General features: G+C 39.2%; 1 protein-coding gene across 6 annotated transcripts in view; it reads left to right on the forward strand.

The window, feature by feature from the left end:
* Nucleotides 1–20,262, forward strand: part of Map2 (microtubule associated protein 2) — a 281,331-nt gene that overhangs the window by 246,199 nt on the left and 14,870 nt on the right. For 3 of the 6 annotated variants that reach the window (XM_027397118.2, XM_035441007.1, XM_035441005.1), the window contains 3 exons: nucleotides 9,361–9,422; nucleotides 13,126–13,270; nucleotides 15,965–16,305. In XM_027397118.2, the coding sequence (XP_027252919.1) occupies nucleotides 9,361–9,422; nucleotides 13,126–13,270; nucleotides 15,965–16,305 (548 nt within the window). Of the gene's footprint in view, nucleotides 1–1,599; nucleotides 5,332–5,524; nucleotides 5,732–5,899; nucleotides 6,035–9,360; nucleotides 9,423–13,125; nucleotides 13,271–15,964; nucleotides 16,306–20,262 lie in introns of all 6 variants that reach the window. The other 3 variants (XM_035441006.1, XM_035441008.1, XM_035441009.1) reach the window with 2 other exon arrangements.

The raw sequence follows: 20,262 nt of genomic DNA on the forward strand, positions 1-20,262 counted from the left end.
GTCAGGATTTGCATGCGTGCAGCAAATGCGCTGCCATGGATTCACCAAGCGAATGCCTTTCCAATGCTGGTCCACCACTGGGTCTTCTCATGGCCATAAGACACCATTTCAGGCTTCGTGAGCAGAGACTGTGGCTTGCGCAGATGCTGTGAGAGCTTGGTTGTCCCCTGCTGCAGCTGGTTGTCCTTTGCCATGATACAATACGCTTTGCGGCAAGCTGATGATGCTCTGTGAACTCTTCTTGGTTTACCCCCTCCCTCCTCATCGCCAGTGTTTGCCAGTCACATTGCTAATACATGTATATTTTTGTTTTTATGTTTTGGGACAGCAATTCATATGCTTTTCTTTTCAAACCCCAGAGCTGGATTTTAGCACATACAGGCTTAAATGATAGAATCGCTTTTGTTTGCAGCCTCAGAGTGCTATGTTTTTATGCTTCAACAAATGCTGGTTTGGTTTCCTTCGGAGACCCTGTTGGTGCTTCTCTTGTCATTGTCTCTCCAGGGCAGCCAACCCCTTTATCATGCCTGCATCGCTTGAGTGTTCATTCATCTAGCTTTCATTGCAAGTTTAAACTACTTCATTGCTCTCATTGTAACAGGACACACAATTCTATCAGGTCATGATGACCCATCTTTAAGAGATAGCTGAATTTTTATGAGTAACTGCCAAATCCTTTTTAAATAACTACGCGTAGCTCTAGTGACCACAGGAAATAATTTAAAAGAGACACTTAGATTGGCATGCAAATAAAACCAAGACCTTGCCATTGATTTGATGTCAGGTATTTCTGAGGCCCGTGCTAGCCAGTGTTTTGCTAGCTGGTCATGTCTATGGAATGAAGTCAAGACCCTGGGGAGAAAATATTGTAATAGTTGACTCTTTGAAAAATGTCTTGCTCTTTGCCTTTCCATTGTCATAGTTCAGAAGCCATGATTGCAAATTAAAATTTCAGATTAAGTACAAACTGGCTCATCAACTCTTAGCTCATGTATATAAAACTGATAGCAAATGTTTACTTTAATCACAGCTATCTTCTAAAACTTTATGCCACTAACTTTTAATGTCCCCATATGGGTCCTCACAATTTTTCATCAAGTTACCTGAAACACCTAATACATGAATCATTATGTATTTCTTGGCATCTGCCCTGTGGACTGCCAGTTTATTTTCAAGAGAGAAAATTTGAAATACTCAGTAACATCCTTCATATATGTGTTCTTGTACCCCATTATCTAGTTCCTTGATGTAGATTAATTTCAACCTTTAAGCATAGAATGAAGATAATTTTTTCTTTTTTCCTTCTAATATACACCATAGAGTGTGTAAAAGAGACCAAATAAGCAAAAAGGATAAGCAGTCTGAGGCAAACTCTTTTTATAGCATGTACACAATTCACTTAGAACAGGACTTCACTCAGTACTAGTACATACAGATTCCAGTCCTGACATGCTCATTTTCCAGTGGGTAGCATGCTTGCATGGTCCATAGCTTCCCTTTTCCCCTCTCATTCATTTCCTATTTGTAAGTATGACTTGAAGCTTACTGCCCAAAAGCTGTTGCCTATTGTTTGTTTAAAAATCAACCCAATTACTTCAGATTTACTTACAGCCTCGAAGATGGAATTCCCTGAGCAGCAGAAATTGACTTCTCTCGATGAGCCTTTAGACAAGGGAGAAAAGGAGATGGAGATGCAAAGTAAGCCTGGTGAAGACTTTGAACATGCTGCCTTAGTTCCTCAGCCAGAAACAACTAAAACTCCCCAAGATAAAAAGGATCTCCAGGGCACAGAAGGGGAAAAGTCGCCTTCCATTCCACTTGGGCACACTTTTGGTACCAACCTGGAAGACATAAAACAGAATACAGAACCAAGCATAACAGTACCTAGCATTGGCCTCTCTACAGAGCCTCTAGCTCTAAAAGAGCAGAAAGACTGGTTCATTGAAATGCCAATGGAACCAAAGAAAGATGAATGGGGCTTAGCTGCCCCAATATCTCCTGGCCCCCTGACACCCATGAGGGAAAAAGATGTACTGGAGGATATCCCAAGATGGGAAGGGAAGCAGTTTGATTCTCCCATGCCAAGTCCCTTTCATGGAGGAAGCTTCACTCTTCCTTTAGATACTGTAAAGGATGAGACAGTCACTGAAGCACCACAGCCATTGGCTCCTGTCTTTTTCCAACCGGATGACAAAACATCTCTGCAGGACACCAGTGGCCTAGCTACAGCCAAGGATAGTTGTAGAGTTGAGGAGCCACAGAAAGATAAAGCAGACAACATGGGGGATGTTCCAGTCTCAGACGTTGCCACCTTACCCAAAGATGCTCATAGTCCAGTTATGGAAGGCTATGCCGCAGGAGGTGTTTCTGGGGAAGAAAAGGGTGCCACAAATCAAGAGAAAAAGGAAACTCCAACCTCCGGTGGACAGGAACCTACACTTACTGAAAATGAACCACAGACAAAGCTTGAAGAGAAATTAGTGGTTCCCATTGAAGAAGCTGTGGCAAAAGAACATGAACCCCCCAAATTGAGAGATGATGAAATAGGTGCACTCCAGACCTCCACCGAGCATTTTTTCTCCAAAGAAGAACAGAAAGGCCAGGAACAGGTAGCAGATGAGCTGAAACAGGACTCCTTCCCTGTAAGTCTGGAACCAGCACTTTCAGATTCAGCCATGACCTCTGGGGCCTTGGGAAAAGTTACATCTGAGTCAGAGGCAGTATGTGAAATGAGAGAAACCCGAGGACTTTTTGAGGAGAACATAGGGATCAAAGATAAGTTTGAAGGAGTTGGGTCCACAACAATAGCTGAGGTTGGCATGCCATTTTATGAAGATAAGTCAGGGATGTCCAAGTACTTTGAAACGTCTGCACTGAAGGAAGAAGTGACAAAAAGCGAACAGTTGGGCAGTGATTACTATGAACTGAGTGATGCAAGAGGAAGTGCCCAGGAATCTCTTGACACAGTATCTCCCAAGCACCAACTCGGTGAAAAGGAACTTCAGGCAAAAGAATCCCAGCCCAGTGCTCCAGCACAGGAAATGGGCTACAGCACTCTTGCCCAGCGTTACCCATCTGATGAGTTACCTGAAGAACCAAGTTCTCCTCAGGAAAGAATGTTCACTATTGACCCCAAAGTTTATGGGGAGAAAAGGGACCTTCACAGTAAGAACAAGGATGATCTGACACTTAGTCGAAGTTTAGGGCTTGGTGGTAGGTCTGCAATAGAACAAAGAAGCATGTCCATCAACCTGCCTATGTCTTGCCTCGATTCCATTGCCCTTGGGTTTAACTTCGGCCGGGGCCATGATCTTTCCCCTCTGGCTTCTGATATTCTAACTAACACAAGCGGAAGCATGGATGAGGGAGATGACTATCTTCCCCCCACCACACCTGCAGTGGAGAAAGTTCCTTGCTTTCCAATCGAGAGCAAAGAGGAAGAGGAGAAGGCAGAGGAAGCGAAAGTGACCGGAGAGCAAACTATTCAAATTGAGACATCCTCTGAGTCACCCTTCCCAGCCAAAGAATATTATAAAAATGGTACCGTCATGGCCCCTGACCTGCCAGAGATGCTAGATCTGGCAGGAACCAGGTCCAGGTTAGCTTCTGTGAGTGCAGAGGCTGAGGTTGCCAGGAGAAAATCAGTCCCGTCAGAGGCCGTAGTTGCAGAGAGTAGTACCGGCTTGCCACCTGTTGCTGATGAAAACCAAGTCGCTGTAAAACCTGACAGTCAACTTGAAGACATGGGATACTGTGTGTTCAATAAATACACAGTCCCTCTCCCATCGCCAGTTCAAGACAGTGAGAATTTGTCAGGAGAGAGTGGTTCATTTTATGAAGGAACCGACGACAAAGTCCGCAGAGATTTGGCAACAGACCTTTCACTAATTGAAGTAAAACTTGCAGCTGCTGGAAGAGTCAAAGATGAGCTCACTGCTGAGAATGAGCCATCTGCACCCACTTCTGCTGACAAATCAGGACTGAGTAGGGAGCTTGACCATGACAGGAAAGCTAATGACAAACTGGATACGGTCCTCGAAAAGGGTGAAGAGCATGTTGAATCAAAGGAACATGCCAAGGAGACCGCAGAGGCTGGTGAGAAGGTGGATCTCTTCGGATTAGGTGTAACCTATGAGCAAGCCTCCACCAAAGAACTGACAACAGCTGAAGATACATCACCTGAGAAAGCAGCAAAAGGTCTCTTTTCGGTGCCTGAGGTAGCTGAGGTGGAACCAACCCCAAAAGCTGATCAAGGGCTAGATTTTGCTGCAAAGAAAGCTGAGCCGAGTCAGTTAGATATAAAAGTCAGTGACTATGGACAGATGGCTTCGGGGATGAATGTAGATGCTGGGAAGGCCACAGAGCTCAAGTTTGAGGTTTCTCCAGAGCTGGCCCTCTCTTCCAAAGAACCTCAAGAAGAGGATTCATTCATGGTTGTTGAGTCTGGCCACATGAAAGAAGGTGCCAAAGTCAATGAAACAGAAGTCAAAGAGAAGGTGGCAAAGCCTGACCTGGTACATCAGGAGGCTGTAGACAAGGAAGAGTCCTATGAATCTAGTGGTGAACATGAGAGCCTCACCATGGAGTCCCTGAAGCCTGATGAGGGCAAGAAGGAAACCTCTCCGGAGTCATCTCTGATTCAAGATGAAGTTGCCCTCAAACTGTCTGTGGAAATCCCTTGCCCACCCCCGGTTTCAGAGGCTGACTTATCCACTGATGAGAAAGCTGAGGTCCAAATGGAATTTATTCAGCTGCCGAAGGAAGAAAGCACTGAGACTCCGGATATACCTGCCATACCTTCCGATGTCAGCCAGCCACAACCTGAAGCAATTGTGTCTGAACCAGCAGATGTCCCAAGTGAGGAAGAGATCGAAGCTGGGGGGGAATATGACAAGCTGCTCTTCCGCTCAGACACCCTTCAGATTACCGACCTGGTTGTCCCCGGAAGTAGGGAGGAATTCGTGGAGACCTGCCCAGGTGAGCACAAAGGTGTGATTGAGTCTGTGGTGACCATCGAGGATGATTTCATCACTGTAGTGCAAACCACAACAGATGAAGGGGAGTCGGGGTCCCATAGTGTGCGCTTTGCAGCTCTAGCTCAGCCTGAGGAGGAAAGGAGACCGTGCCCTCACGATGAAGAGCTTGAAGTAGAGATGGCAGCAGAAGCCCAGGCAGAACCCAAGGATGGCTCTCCAGATGCCCCAGCTACCCCAGAGAGAGAAGAAGTTGCATTCTCAGAATACAAAACAGAAACCTACGATGATTACAAAGACGAGACCACCATTGATGACTCCATCATGGATGCTGACAGCCTGTGGGTGGACACTCAAGGTGTGCTTCTTTTTCCATCTTCTCCCAAATAAAGCCCATAGCCTAGTGGGGAGTTTGGTTTTCACTTTAAACATTTAAAAAAGAGAGAGAGTTCTCTATTTACATTACATTGTGTTAAGTATATGAAGGCTTTTGTGCATCTGTCACTAATGTTCTCACTGTTCTTGTTGCCGTGGTTTGCTTTGATCCACAGATGATGATAGAAGCATCATGACAGAACAGTTAGAAACTATTCCTAAAGAGGAGAAAGCTGAGAAGGAAGCTCGGAGACCATCTCTCGAGAAACATAGAAAAGAAAAACCCTTTAAAACCGGGAGAGGCAGAATTTCCACTCCTGAAAGAAAAGTAGCTAAAAAGGAACCTAGCACGGTCTCCAGGGATGAAGTGAGAAGGAAAAAAGGTTCATTTAACAATCACTTCTTTTAAAATGTGTTTTTTAAATTAATTTAGTATTACTCTAATGAAGCAACTGCCTTACTGATTACTTATAAAAAAATTTGTTCATTTTTGTTCCAAATGTTTATTTTCTTTCCTGATGGTATGCTGTTTTGTGTTTTCTTATTCATAGCAGTTTATAAGAAGGCTGAACTTGCTAAAAAAACAGAAGTTCAGGCCCACTCTCCTTCCAGGAAATTCATTTTAAAACCTGCTATCAAATACACTAGACCAACTCATCTCTCCTGTGTTAAGCGGAAAACCACAGGTGACTGTTCAATTCTGCAATGTGGCTGGCAAACATAGATGTGTATTTTTTTTTAATCTCATTACTGTAGAAGCTTTTCATTTTGTTTTACTTCCAAATCTCAGCAATCATGAACAATTTCGCTATTAAGTGTCTTGTTTCATTATTCTTTTTTTTCCCCTCCCTGCAGAAGAGGTCATGACCATCTGTTTCTTTGTCATGCTCAGACATAACAGTGCGTGATTGTATCTTGGCATTGTGCTCTAGTGTCACGTTCTGGGAAATCCCTATTTTCATTCTGTGTGTTTGGTTAGACGATGGCGATGAACTTAACTGTGGTATGCATTCTCATTATTTTGCTTATTTATCTCCTCCATGCTTAAATCCATGTATATTTGTCCTATTTTCTCTATTGGTACTGCCAAATCTGTTACTGGTGTTGACTTTACTGAAACAATGTATATTGACTTAGACATTGGAAATGAAAAACCTCCTGGAGTAATACTAATTTTCAAGATTATTTTGCTTTAGATGGAAAAAAGACAAAGAAAGAAAGAAAAAGGAAATGATGAGTATCCTATCAGATTTTATTCAAGTCCAACATGAACACCTTTCAACCTCCTGTGCTTCATCTTTGGGATTTTCTTAAAGTTAATGATCCAAACTGTCAAATGTTCTACTTTAATTCAATGTGCAGAATACTAAGTTAAAACACCACTCCCTTAGGAGTTAATTGAATTAGAAATAAACACGTTTTCTATCATCTCAGCACTGGGAGACAAAGTCAGGTGGCTCTCTAGGTAGACCTCCAGAGTGAGTCCAGCCTGGGCTACATTGAGAGGCCTTAATATAAGAGAGAGGGGAGAGAGATTTCTGTTTTGTCACCTACTTTAATGTACACATCAGTAAACTTAAAAATCTAGAAGAATGAAAGAATGAAACATGATAGAAATGATCATAAAGGGGGCTTTGGAGGTGGTTTTATTGTTATAAACGCTCACTGCTCTTCCAGAAAACCTGAGTTTGGTTCCCAGCCCCACATGTCAGTTCACAACCTTCTATAACTCCAGTTCCAGAGGATTCAACCCCATCTTCTGGCCTCTTTGGGCACTACACGCATGCTGTACAGTGACATGCAAGCAAAACACCCATGCACATACAATTTTTAAAAAACCTATTTTTAAAAGAAATGAAATAAAATCTATACAGCTCTCTACAATGCAATTTTATTTTGAAATTTTATAGTAGAGTAGCAGAGTATTTACTTTGTGTGCCTAAATATGCTCTGATAATCTTAATTTTAAATTTTCTTAGTATCTATATGGAAATGCTTATAGTCTACAAAATTATCAGGAAGAAATGCTCTTCTTTCCATTATGCATTACAAATGGATTAATATAACAGGCACTTTGAAGATTAGGAGTGACATCATTAATATAATGGGTCACTTTAAAGGTTAGGTGTGACATCATTGACTTAACTGAGAAAGAGATCACTCATCTTCTAGAACAACCACCAAAAGTCACTAGTATTTTTGTTTGTTTAGATGTTATGTTTAGGGTTTGGGTTTTGGAGCTTGGGGCTTTTGAGATCAGGTATTTGTATGTTGCCCAGATCAGCCTTGAATTCATGACGATCCTGCTTTAATCTCCCCAGTGCTTGGATTGCAAGCGTGCAACACCATGCCTGACCAAAGTTCCCAGTAGCATGTGTTTGTGTTCTACACATAGGAACCATATGGTATGGTTTATGTAACAGCAATGCCCAAGCCTGGATTTGAATTCTGAAGGTTTTCTATACACAGATCTTGAGAGAGGCACAGGGTACAAAAGAGTACTTCAAAGCAGCTAAGAGTTAACATACCATCCCCACATCTTATGTCTTGATTAGATGATTCTGTCAAATTTTTAGAAACTGTATTTAACTCAGACAAATACTTAAAGAAATAGAATCTCTGTATTCTACCTGGAAAGCTAAAAATACTGTCTGAATTGTGGAAATTGAGAGGAAATATAAAATGGTTTATAAATAGTTTGTGTGGCATGCCTGCATGTCAGGGACACTCACTTCTCATCCCTCCTTATAATTATTCTTTAAAGGAAATATAAATTGGAGACTAACTAGGGTCTTCCCTTATTTTAGCCAAATACTAGGGGACCCCAGCAAAAAGCCTATACAAAATTTAGAAATTATTGAATTAAAGCAAACTACATTTTTGCTTTATTTTGGATATGTCATAGAAGAAGTGGATGACATCATTTTCACTGATTCCTGAAGGAAAAAGAATCAATGCAAGGTTCTGAAAAGCCTTCCTAGCCAGCCCTACATAAAATAAAGCACACTGTAGGCAGCCATTGTCTTGATATAGGAACTCACATAGCGTAGGACCCCTTTTTAGAACAGATATGAGGTTTATAAGTGTAATTTTTCCTGAAAAATTATCTAGGAAAATTAAGGAGAAAGTAAGCATACAACGTAGAGTATTTTACTTCTGAGGATATTGGTTAAATACTGTTATTTTTCACACCACCAAGGATGAGCTTATATTGTGAGATATTGAAGTCAAATCAGGTAAGTCATCCACAGAAAATGTGCTAGAGATGATGGAATTGAGGCAAACAGCAGCATCAAGAGAAACAGCAGTAACAGATGTGGTAGTGGTGCCATACAGGAAGTGCATGCGTAGAACACATTTCGTATTTACTGGACTTGAAGTCTCTCACCCTCTGTCCCTGAGACATTGTTTTCCTTCCCTTCTTATGGTATATTTTCACATGGGATAAGCCTGTCAATCATACTGCCGAGTGAAGAGGTCCACGGGCAAAGGGGTTTGCTGATCATGACAGCCTGGGAAATAAGGACCTCAGTGTAAGCAAATGGGTTGCTTCAAGAACAGGAACGTTGGACATTTCTGTATCATACCAACCCAAAGAACCAATCAGCTTCCTTTCCTTTACACGAGGCAGCATTGGCCTCAATGTCTGTGCCTTTCGATGTAAAGATTCTATGTGTATACAGTAGATACTCCAAAGTACCTTGATGTCCCATAGAAAATGAGTGTGTGTGTGTGTGTGTGTGTGTGTGTGTGTGTGTGTGTGTGTGTGTGTGTGTGCTGTTCTCCCTTGTACTTTGGTAGACTCTGATCTATGTTAATGCACACACACTTTCGTTGGAGACACATAATGCATTACTATTACCCAATTTTCTTTGGTTACTGAATTTGAGCCTCAAAATTAAGAAATTGTACTTTGGCTTAGACTGGTGACATAGCAGAACCCCTCAGGTATTGGAAAACATGTTTGTGTGAGTTTTAGCCACTTGTTTATTTGTTTGTTTCTTTTCACCAGCAGCCGGTGGTGAATCAGCTCAGGCTCCCAGTGCACTTAAACAGGCGAAGGACAAAGTCACTGTGAGTAAACAAGTCCGCTCTTGGCCTTTACTCTACCTTTCGCAGTCATTCATTGTCTTACAAAATGTAGGCATCACGTAGGCAATTGTACTTATTTCTAAATGTCCATTTTATACTGCTGGCTCACCCAGCATGATCTCTGGAGCACCCACACCAAAACTGACGTCATCTAGGATGATAAATCATGGTAGTTAGTGAGGATGCAGCTGGACTTCCTCTCTGTTAGCAAGGTATAGCACAAAAAGGCGCACAATGAGTTAGTTATCAACAACAGGGAAGAACAGTTCACTTACATTTTGTAGAACCAACTTTAGCCTTTATCATTAACATAGTATTTTTACATCCTTATCATTTTCATAACAAAATAGTGAGCAGGAAGTAAAATTAAGTATAATTCATTTCACTGAAGATGGCTTCAGTTACCATTTTGATTTTTTAAAAGTTTTTATGTTTTTCTCCACCTTTATAGGTTTAGTAACCAAAAATAAAACACTGTGTATTGATTTTAATTAAATAAAAGCATTCTTCTTATAACCATTTTAATGGCAACATGACATTCCATTCTATTAATTCATGAATGTAATCAGCATCCTGTTATCTGGCTTTCAAGCTACTTACTGTTGACATTTTAATAATATTGCTGTGCAGTGCATTTCCTTAGGAAAGTTTTCTCTTACTGAAAATTATTGGTTACAGAAAATAATTGTATTTTAAAGTTTGTGCTCTGTATTGTCAAAGTCATATTGCTCTTTATTTGCTCAATTATGATAATAGAGTATTGTTTAAATGTGGCTCTATTAATGATTAACTATTTTATATGTGTATCAATCCCACCTACCTTTTCCTTCTTAAATTATTTTTATGTCATCGAGTGTGTTTTAAAAAGACAGAAACCAACATGAAGTATTTTGCTCTTTTTATGATTGGAAGAAAAGCAACTAAAGGTATACTAATGAAATCCTAAATTTATAATGAGCAGTTTGAATGATATCAAAATGTAGATTATGAGATAATTTTGGGGTCCCCACAATCATATATGATATTTAAATCACAGTTTTTCGCTTAACAAACATGGTATTACTTTACATTTCTACTTTGTTATTAATAAAGGCAGTGTTTTATTTCCAATACTGGAAAAATTTTTGATAACCATCTCAAACTGAGGGTCTTTATTTGACAAGGGGAGAAATTCAATGTTTATATGAGTACTTATACATTGGACACATGCCTTCATAAATGGTAGGTAGTATAACTCATTGCCTTAGTAACTATGGACCTGTACTTTGAGTGCAATGTGTTGGTGATATTTGGATCTCTACTGTCTTTTTATAATTTTATTTAAAAACCTAGTGTGTTATAATGTCTGAATCCTGGGAATTTTTAGCTATATGATCTTTTTTATATATAATAATTCAGTTGGGAAAATTAAGCAGAATAATTTTATAAAACAGTATAGTACCTAGATACAGTAGTCATTTAGTATTCATTAAATAGGATTATTAGTTGATACTATATTATTTTTAAAATATAGAAAATTTTCAGTCACAGATATAGAAAGTAAGTCTGAGAATTTCCCATTTAGGAAAAGTTTCAAGTGGACGTTACCTGGAAAAACTTCAGGAAATTTTGAAGTCACTTCAGGTCCAAGAAACTCGTGGAATGGGCGTTTAATACTTAACTTTGAACAGATACTATGTACATTATTGCCATAAAGCTAATGTTTGCCTTTCCAAATGTCATGTATTCCATGTGTCTAAAGAAAGGTTTACTCTGTTGTTTGTGCTTTGATTTATCATTTGTTTCCCCTCTAATGTACTTCTTTATCCTTGCCTAATGCCCAAATTCCCTCTTATTTGATTTACTACTAATAACTCAGTCCAACTCAGAGTTTTCCGTTGTTCTTCATTTGTAAGCTCTCCAACCCCTTCCTTTATTTTGTTTGGATTTTGGGTGCTTGTGTGCTTAATATCAGTGCTTCTCTCATTCTTAATTAGAAGCTCTGTTGTCACTTCATTCTTCTTTCCTGGTTACATTTTTTTTTTTGAAATTCACTCTTTTTGGGCAAGATCAATCAAGAAATAATGACTTGTGCTAACCCAATTACACTTCCCACTCAAGGTGCTGGTACCACAGAGGAAGGAGAGAAATGTGCATCTGTGTAAGCTTATGTCTCCACAGAAGTGTCTGCAGAGTTAAAGCTTTGGATGAAAAATCTCAGTTTCATCCTCTATTTTTATAACAGCCAAATCAAAGTAATTATTTGAAGTAATCTCGTGGGCTTTGTCACTCCTGTCTTCCAGGAGACATGTGGCATGCAGCATAGCCTCCATCAGAGCCACCAACCCAACCCACTTTGCCTTGCATACAGTCTCCCTAGGATTTATCCTTATCTGTAAATTAACTCCTGTGGGTTTTTTTATTGGTAATCTCTTAGTGCCAATTGCCTTTGTCAGATTCATAACATATTACATGGCTGTGGTTTATCCACAGAAGTTGTTTAAGTGAATAAAACAGCTTGGCCATTTTGTGTTTTCTCCTACGGTGATCTCATGTAATAACATATTTCTGATTAAGTAATTCAGATAATCCAAAACTGAATTTTCTGAATCTTTAAGGTAATATTTTCCATGGCTAGGCCTCGATTATATGTTTCTCCAAGATTCTTAAGACATGATAAAGTTATGGGTGTATTACCATCATAAAGTCTACACTTATTAGAGGAGCAATCCCTGCAGGTGCCCATGACACTCTCTAACTACAGCATAACAGGAGAACCTGCAGATTGTGTGGGATCCTCAAACATAAAATCCCTAAGATGGTCAATAAATGGTGCAGAAAGGAATAAAATCAGAGAGGACATTATATGCCATGACTCACAAAAATCTATGAAAGGACAGATGTAAAATCCAGAAATCTTTGACAGTTTTAACAGTAGACCATATCAATAACAAATACAACTGAAAAACAAAACGTTGGTGGACCACCTCCATGTCAGAAAAGAAAAACAAAAGTTTCCAGCTTCTAGATCCTATTCATTGCTTATTTCCCATTTATTTATTTTATGAAATATCAACTAATGCCAACAAGAGAAAATGCATCCCATTGTGATATGTTCCATATACAACATATGCCATAGGTAATATATTGTCTAATAACAGCACACTATATTCAATGTGACACTTAGACTCCCATCAGACACATCAGGATTCATTACTGTCTCTGCCACAGACAAATCTGGGAATTTAAAAAATTACATTAAATTATTCAATTTCCTCAGCTTAAAAACAAGCATAATATTTTGCAATGAGAGTGAAATTATAACTTGATATGATATACTTGAGCTCCTGTCACATATCTAGAGGACAGATATGTGTTCAAGAGAGAATGTTATACTGCAAAACCCTCCTTCCAGTCCATTCTGACTTAAAAAAAAGTCACTAATAAAGCTTTTGGCCCAATTAGCAATTTATAAAGATAACTTTTATAAGTTCATTCCATCCACATTCTTGCCTAAAAACTGAAATTCATAATTCATAGACTCTGGTTGAAAATGTGAACTCTAAGGACATAGTAAGTTTTATTAATATGTGAAAGTTGGTGGTTTTTAATAAAAGAACTTAACTAGCAGGGAAAAAACAGTCATGGCAGTGTGCTCACTTTGCATAATTAAAATGAACCTAATATCTCTGTTCTCCCTAATCAGGATGGAGTAACCAAGAGCCCAGAAAAGCGTTCTTCCCTCCCGAGACCATCTTCCATCCTCCCTCCTCGCAGGGGTGTATCGGGAGACAGGGAGGAGAACTCATTCTCTCTGAACAGCTCCATCTCTTCTGCACGACGGACCACCAGTAGGTTATCCTATTTAGCTTCCCTTTAATCGTTGTCTAGTCCATTCTTTGAAAGAGAAGTTTATTTAATTTTGTAGTATTTAAATAAAATGAGTGTGTGTTTTTAATAAGGTATGATCTTCTTAGGTAAGAATTAGAAAATCTAGACTGTAAATTGTTCCAAAAAATTCTTTGAGCCAAAACAAATGATGGAAGAAATGGGAATAGATTATCTCCCTAGCCCTGGTATAAAACTGGGTACAGTGCTGGGCATCTGCAACCCCAGCCGTGAGAGGGGCAGGAGGGTCCCTGAGCACAGTGGCCATGAAACTTAACCAATCCATGAGATCCACTGACCACAGTGGCCATGAAACTTAACCAATCCATGAGATCCAAGTTCAGAAAGAGACCCTGATTCAAAATGTAATGAGGTGAACAATAAAGACAGCTGATGTCAACCTCGGACTTCTGCACACACAGCATAGTCACAAGCCCACATGAAAAGAAAGAAATGAAAATTCTGCTCAATTTCTTCATTTCTATGTCAAGTGACATAAAAATATCTTCAATTCCTTTTTATTTCTGGCCCATGATGGACTGATCAGCAATTATAGCAATCTTTGTGGTCTGTATAATGTTCCAGTCATTATACTGTAGTTTACATTTGCTGCTATCTAGTAAATCCTGTATCAGATTGTTACCCCATTTTTCCATTCAATGAAAAAAGCTACCGATTTTAACATATATTAGATACAAAACTGTTAACACTTGAGTTAACCATTCTAATGGTTGTTTGTTAGCAGCCTCAATTCAATGTAACCTGATGAGAGGATAACATATCAGATGCTGTTCAGCTAATACCTGGATGGATTTGGTCTTCAGTCCACTGATAGCTTCACAATGTGCTTTAATACCTTAACATTGATTTGGAGGAAGCAGTATTAGAGAAATGCTCTATCAAACTATATGGAAACCCAGATCTCTGTAATTTAGGAACTAGTGTGTAATGATGGAAACTGCCACTACTGTCACATTGTAGCTGATTTTAACTCAACATGTGCTTTCAAAAATCGTAGTCATAATTGTCCTATGCAGACTTAACTATCATACATGATACTTAGTGGTTTTGTCTACAGTGAAAATATGATTGTCATTAGAACATTTCTTCCCAGCACCATTTAATTTTATGAAATATTAGCATCCTTTGAAGTCTATGCTAAGAACACTTTGAAAACCTCAAAACTCTTACCAATACAAAAATAAACTGTTGGGGGGAAAGCTGCCAAGAGGAACATTTAAGAGCTGGTAATCTCCAGGGGAGTGAATTGAACAGAAACAAGAACTCAGAAAATGGCAAGACAAGATGAAAGCATCACATGTTCCCCATAGGAACATCTTAAATTATGCCTGTGTGTGTTGCTATGGAAACGAAGTGGCATTTCTACATAAATTCACTTCTTTGAGCCACCCTGCTGTTCCCTTTAAGAGGCGTTTCCATAATGCTCACAAATCTACTGCACTGTGTCACTTGATAGTGTCACTTTGTTCACAAGTCTACTGCACTGTGTCACTTGATAAGGGATTATAACCAACATATTGACATCTACAAATATTGGCCCCATTTTAGCTCTGTACAGCAATAGCAAAAACATACATAGGCAATTAGAAAGGCAAGCAGTTCACCCTTCTCTGTTTGCCTGCCATCTCCTTAACTACACACAGGAATGCCCTGGTATTTATGCAACCTCTAAAAGGATTTGAAGGGAACAATTCTATGTAGGAATCTCATGAACTCAGGGAGAAAGGAACATGTGTATTGCTGGATTCAGTTGAGATAGGGATCTTGGTATAATAAAACGCTCTTATTAAATGCATTGGTTTGGAACTATCTGTACTCTCAATATAAACTGAGAGATGAACATTGAAACCCACACAGGCTAAAACTATGGGAAATAAGTACACATTTGTGTATCATGTCTACATCTGAGTCTCAGAATGCATGTGCATGAAGAGAACGATCCATGTGCCATTCTGGAGTCTTCCCACAAGCAGGTATCCACATACCTCAATAAATGTATGCCATTTCCAGCTACAAGTCATCCATCTGCCTCAATAATTATACAAACAGAAGAATAGTTTCCAAGGATTCCCAGTAAGAAGTATGAGACTAAATAGGAAAAGGTACAAGTTTTAAATTTGTGTATTAACATATGTCTCAAAATATCACTGGCTTATGAACGAGGATATCTCCTCCTTGAGCATTGCTGTGGTCTTTCATAGAGTTCTGAATGCATTTGAACTAGGTTATTTGGGTTTTTTCCTTTTTTATTTAAATTAGAAACAAGCTTCTTAAAATGTCAATCTCAGTTCCCTCTCCCTCCCCTCCTTCCCTGCACCCCCACCTCCTGCCTATTCCAACCCCTTTCTGCTCCCCAGGAAGGGTGAGGCCTTCCATGGGTGATCTTCAAAGTCTGTCATAGCATTTGGAGCAGGGCCTAGACCCTCTCCAGTGTGTCTAAGCTGGGAGAGTATCCCTCTATGTGGAGAGGGCTCCCAAAGTTCATTTTGTGTACGAGAGGTAAATATTGATCCATTTGTGTGGGAAGAAGTATGCCTTGAAGAGAACTTTCTAACACTGTGGTGTGGTTTTCTTTTCTCTTTTCCCTGTGTGTGTGTGTGTGTGTGTGTGTGTGTGTTATCCGGTTGTTAACATAGGGTCAGAGCCAATTCGCAGAGCAGGAAAGAGTGGCACCTCAACCCCTACCACCCCTGGATCCACTGCAATCACGCCTGGCACTCCCCCAAGCTACTCTTCACGTACCCCAGGCACTCCTGGAACCCCCAGCTATCCCAGGACCCCTCATACACCAGGAACCCCCAAATCTGCCATCTTGGTGCCCAGTGAAAAGAAAGTGGCCATCATCCGTACTCCTCCAAAGTCTCCAGCCACTCCCAAGCAGCTTCGGCTTATTAACCAACCACTGCCAGACCTGAAGAATGTCAAATCCAAAATCGGATCAACTGACAATATCAAATACCAGCCTAAAGGGGGTCAGGTAAGAACTCCATGATATCACATACTTGATGTCAAAAATCTGATCCCAATCATTATTTAGTGGCTTTTTGAACACAGGAGATGGGAATGTTACAAGGTTACTGGTCACCATTCATTGCTGAGTCCACTTCTCATTCAGGGAATCAAGATTAGGACACAGATTGAAAATCAGTCAATACATCATTTCCTTCTTATCATTAGCGGATACTAGTTGGCTTAACCATATGTGAGAGTCCTTTAGTTGATTTCTGAACAGGTCTCCAAAGCTTTGTAAGTTTGTATATATTAAAGTTAACTTGTGATAAAAATTTGAGTTTTCTCTTTCATCTTCAGACCATGAGCTCACATGACTATTAACTGTAGTGATTGCAATTTTAACTCCTTCCTTTATAACTAGTGACACCTTGTGATATGTTTTACCATTTCCTAATGTTTATCCCAGAGCTACAATGTAGTTTGCTAAGTTATTGCCAGCCTATTATTGCCTAGGTATTGAAAAGGGTGGATATTTCAGATGATGCTAAACAGACAACTCTATACAATTCTAGTGAACTGTAGTCATGGAAGTTCTATTTAACAATACTGTTGTGAAAGAAAATCTCTCTTTCCTCCTGGCAACTGGTCTAGAACAAACACTCATTTGCTTTCTAAGCAGAGGGCTCTGTGTTCTATTCCAACCTGGATCTTGCTTGAACAAAGCCTAGAAGAAAATGATACAAATGCTGTTTAATGTGTCTCAGAATATTACTATACTATTGGATGGTTCAACTTCAAATGGATTTTTCAATTATTTTTTGAAAAACAGGACAAAAAGAAGTGTCTACCTTTGTCTGTGAACAAAAACGCAAGGCTCCATTAGATCCCAGATTTCTCTGAATCTTAGTGCTTTTTCCCTCATTCCTCTACTTGTCTTCCTATAATTCTGCCTCTGATTTCTGACATCCTTCCTTCTTGCCAAGAAAAGTCTATCTTGGGAGATTTTAGAGAAGGCTCTTGCTGAAGTGTGATGTCTTCAGGCATTCCTGCCCACCATTGGTACCAAAACTCCTTGCTGCTCCATCCTGAGCATCAACATCCATGGGTTTTCACATCATAATTCTGTCCTGGGAAAGCCCAAGGGCTTAAGAAAAATCGGCTGATGAGCCAGGGAGGGGAGGGCAATGGGCCCCTTTAAGAACAGCTGTAATGGTGCAGTCACAGACAGATACACTTCACAGAAAGATGCCGTGAAAATATGAGGTGTAAGAAACTTTTAAAGCCGAAACTATAACCCAAATTCTAACAAATTTGGTCTGCAATAAAAATACAAAGAGCAAGAATCATCCCCTTGTTCTCACATTCATCAGTTTTAACCATATAAGAGAAGGGAACCTTTTGGGTCATTTAGAAATAGCCATCTGTTGCATTTTAAATAATTGTATGTAGATCATTTAGAAGAGTAATTTGAATAAAATCAATTTAAGATACCATTAAACTTAAATTGAAAGTTCTTCACCATGGCATTTGATAAGAACTGTCTAAAATTGGAGTACCCTGTTTTCAGACACGGTTTTGCTACAAAGCAGACTGGCCTTTAACTCAGCTGCCCAAGTGCTGAGATTACAGGCAAGCAACACCAGACAGGTTCCCTGTTATGAAAACCCCCATGTCTGCAGATTCTTCTTCACTAAAAGTGACTTTCTTTGTTTCCCAGAGAATTTTTGACTTTAAAACTATAATCCCTTAGATTCACAAAAAAATGTAATTTCTATGATGTCATATAGAAACTAACAGGAAATTTTAATAAATATTAAAAGGCATTGATATTATTTATAGATTATGATATGAATATATGTCATAATGTGAATTTTATAATATATTACATTCTTTGAGGGTCCCTACTTTCTACTTTAATTTTAGCCATTGGTTTGCAAGACTCTTTAAATCAGTACAAAAATAGGAGGACATCCATTTTTTTCTCTTTTTGTTTTTTTACCTTCCCATGTCTACTCCAAGTTGACCTCCACTAAAGTTGAGAATTCATGAAGCTGGTATATTCTTTTGATCAGAAATAAAGCATCCCCAGAGATTATGCTTACAGACAATTAAGGCATATAAACCAAAATTTATATCAGGAACAAAAATAGCTTCAAAATCATGCTGTTATTTGCTAAACATCTTCTCTCACTGGGAAGGGGGTTAAACTGACTAAAAATCACACTTTCTCAGTACAGCTCATACAGACAACAGACAACTCGAAAAGAAATCTACAACCGAGAAACCATGCCATGACTTTCGTTTCAGAAGTGGGATGGGCTGGGGGGTATTTCTTCACCAAGATGAGAGGCAGAAAAAAATATCCCACCCCAACTTTTAGTGAATGCTATAAATTAATTAAATTTACAAAGGGAAAATGGTACTTGCAATTAAGGTATATTTACAGAAAATATCTGTCTCAAGACTGTAACATTTTCCTCCTAAGACCCCCGCCCCCATAGTGAGTACATCATCTCAAATACTGGAAATGAAGAAAGCTTTTGTGTGTGGATGTTTATTAGAGGGTTTGATTCGAGCATTTTACAATTCCTACTTTATCGATGACAAATATTTTATGTTAGGATGTGTTAAAGACATTTATTTTCTAGTTGCATTGAGAAAAAAATCGAAACCACTAACATGCTGCTTTTACAAGTTTATTATCTTAGAATTTTTGAGTGGGCAGCAGCCAACCCAGAACCATCAGAGAAGACAGAGAAATCCGGTACTCTATGCAGAAACTGGGTTTTATAATAGTGGTGTGCAGAAATTTGGCAGCTTGGTTATTTATCTCCAATTGGAACATGTGTTCATGTGTAGCTTTCTGTATGTGCAGCTTTGAACCAGTTTCTTATCTCGTATGTTAAAGTCTAGTTTCTGTCACCAGAGACGCTCAATACAGTTAAGTGCGGCAAATGTGGCTGATGGGATAGATGAGTTAGTAGAAAACATGATGAACTTTGCAGAAAGTAATGTAGTTAATCCTGTCAGCCCAAACATGGGCTCATTCTACTGAGGGGAAAAAACACAATCATGGATTCCCTGGAGAGAGCAAACTTGGCTCATTTAACTCAAGGTATAACTACATCTTACTAAATATTTTAAATTTCAAGCTCCTCAATTTCAATTTAATACATCTTAAATTAATATTCTCCTTTTAGGAAGTAGATGAAACAAACATGTAGCTTAAGAAAATTTAGGCAACTTCTGTTTTAGGCAACTTCTGTTTTAACTTTTCTGTGAAAGAAAGGAAGAGTCCTATATGTATTGAGACATTTCTTATTTTTCTTCATCACCTGTATCAATATCATTTTAAAAACACAGGCTCTTTGGGGTGTGATGTTATATACATTCCAGAACTAGGGAAACAGCAACTGGAAGATTGCAAGTTCAAGGCTAGCCTGGGCTACATAGTGAAACCCTGACAACAAAAGCAGCCCAACTTCTGTGCCCCTGTAGTAGCTGTGCATCAAGAATGGAACCAGTCAACAGAACCTGTTTTCTGAGACTGTTCATTATTAAATGGCTAGAGAAAGCAAAGCGTGGCTATTCCTGTGAATTTGATTGATCACCTTGTGAATTCTCAGTTATTGCCTCAATCTGTCTTTCTCAGAGTAGCTGGGCCAAAGAGAGTAGGATCTTCAAGAAAGACTAAGGAAAAGAGAGTAGGAAAGACTGTTTTCTAGCTCACATATGAAGAATCAAACAATGAGATTGCCGACGGGTCTATGACAGAAGTACGAGAGAACAAAGCATGGTCTCTAAATCTTGAGAGACTGGACAGGTTTTACATTGACTTCTATTGTCTTCCTCTACTGCCTCACTTTCATTTAATTATTTAAGGCTATGATAAGTGATAAATAGATAAATAATAAAATAACTTAGAGTTGTAAATAATGTCAGTCACCCTAGTCTGAACGGGGCAGCTATTCACAGACGTTCA

Source organism: Cricetulus griseus, chromosome 2 (assembly GCF_003668045.3).
Source record: "Cricetulus griseus strain 17A/GY chromosome 2, alternate assembly CriGri-PICRH-1.0, whole genome shotgun sequence".
In the NCBI taxonomy this organism is placed as follows: Eukaryota; Metazoa; Chordata; class Mammalia; order Rodentia; family Cricetidae; genus Cricetulus; species Cricetulus griseus.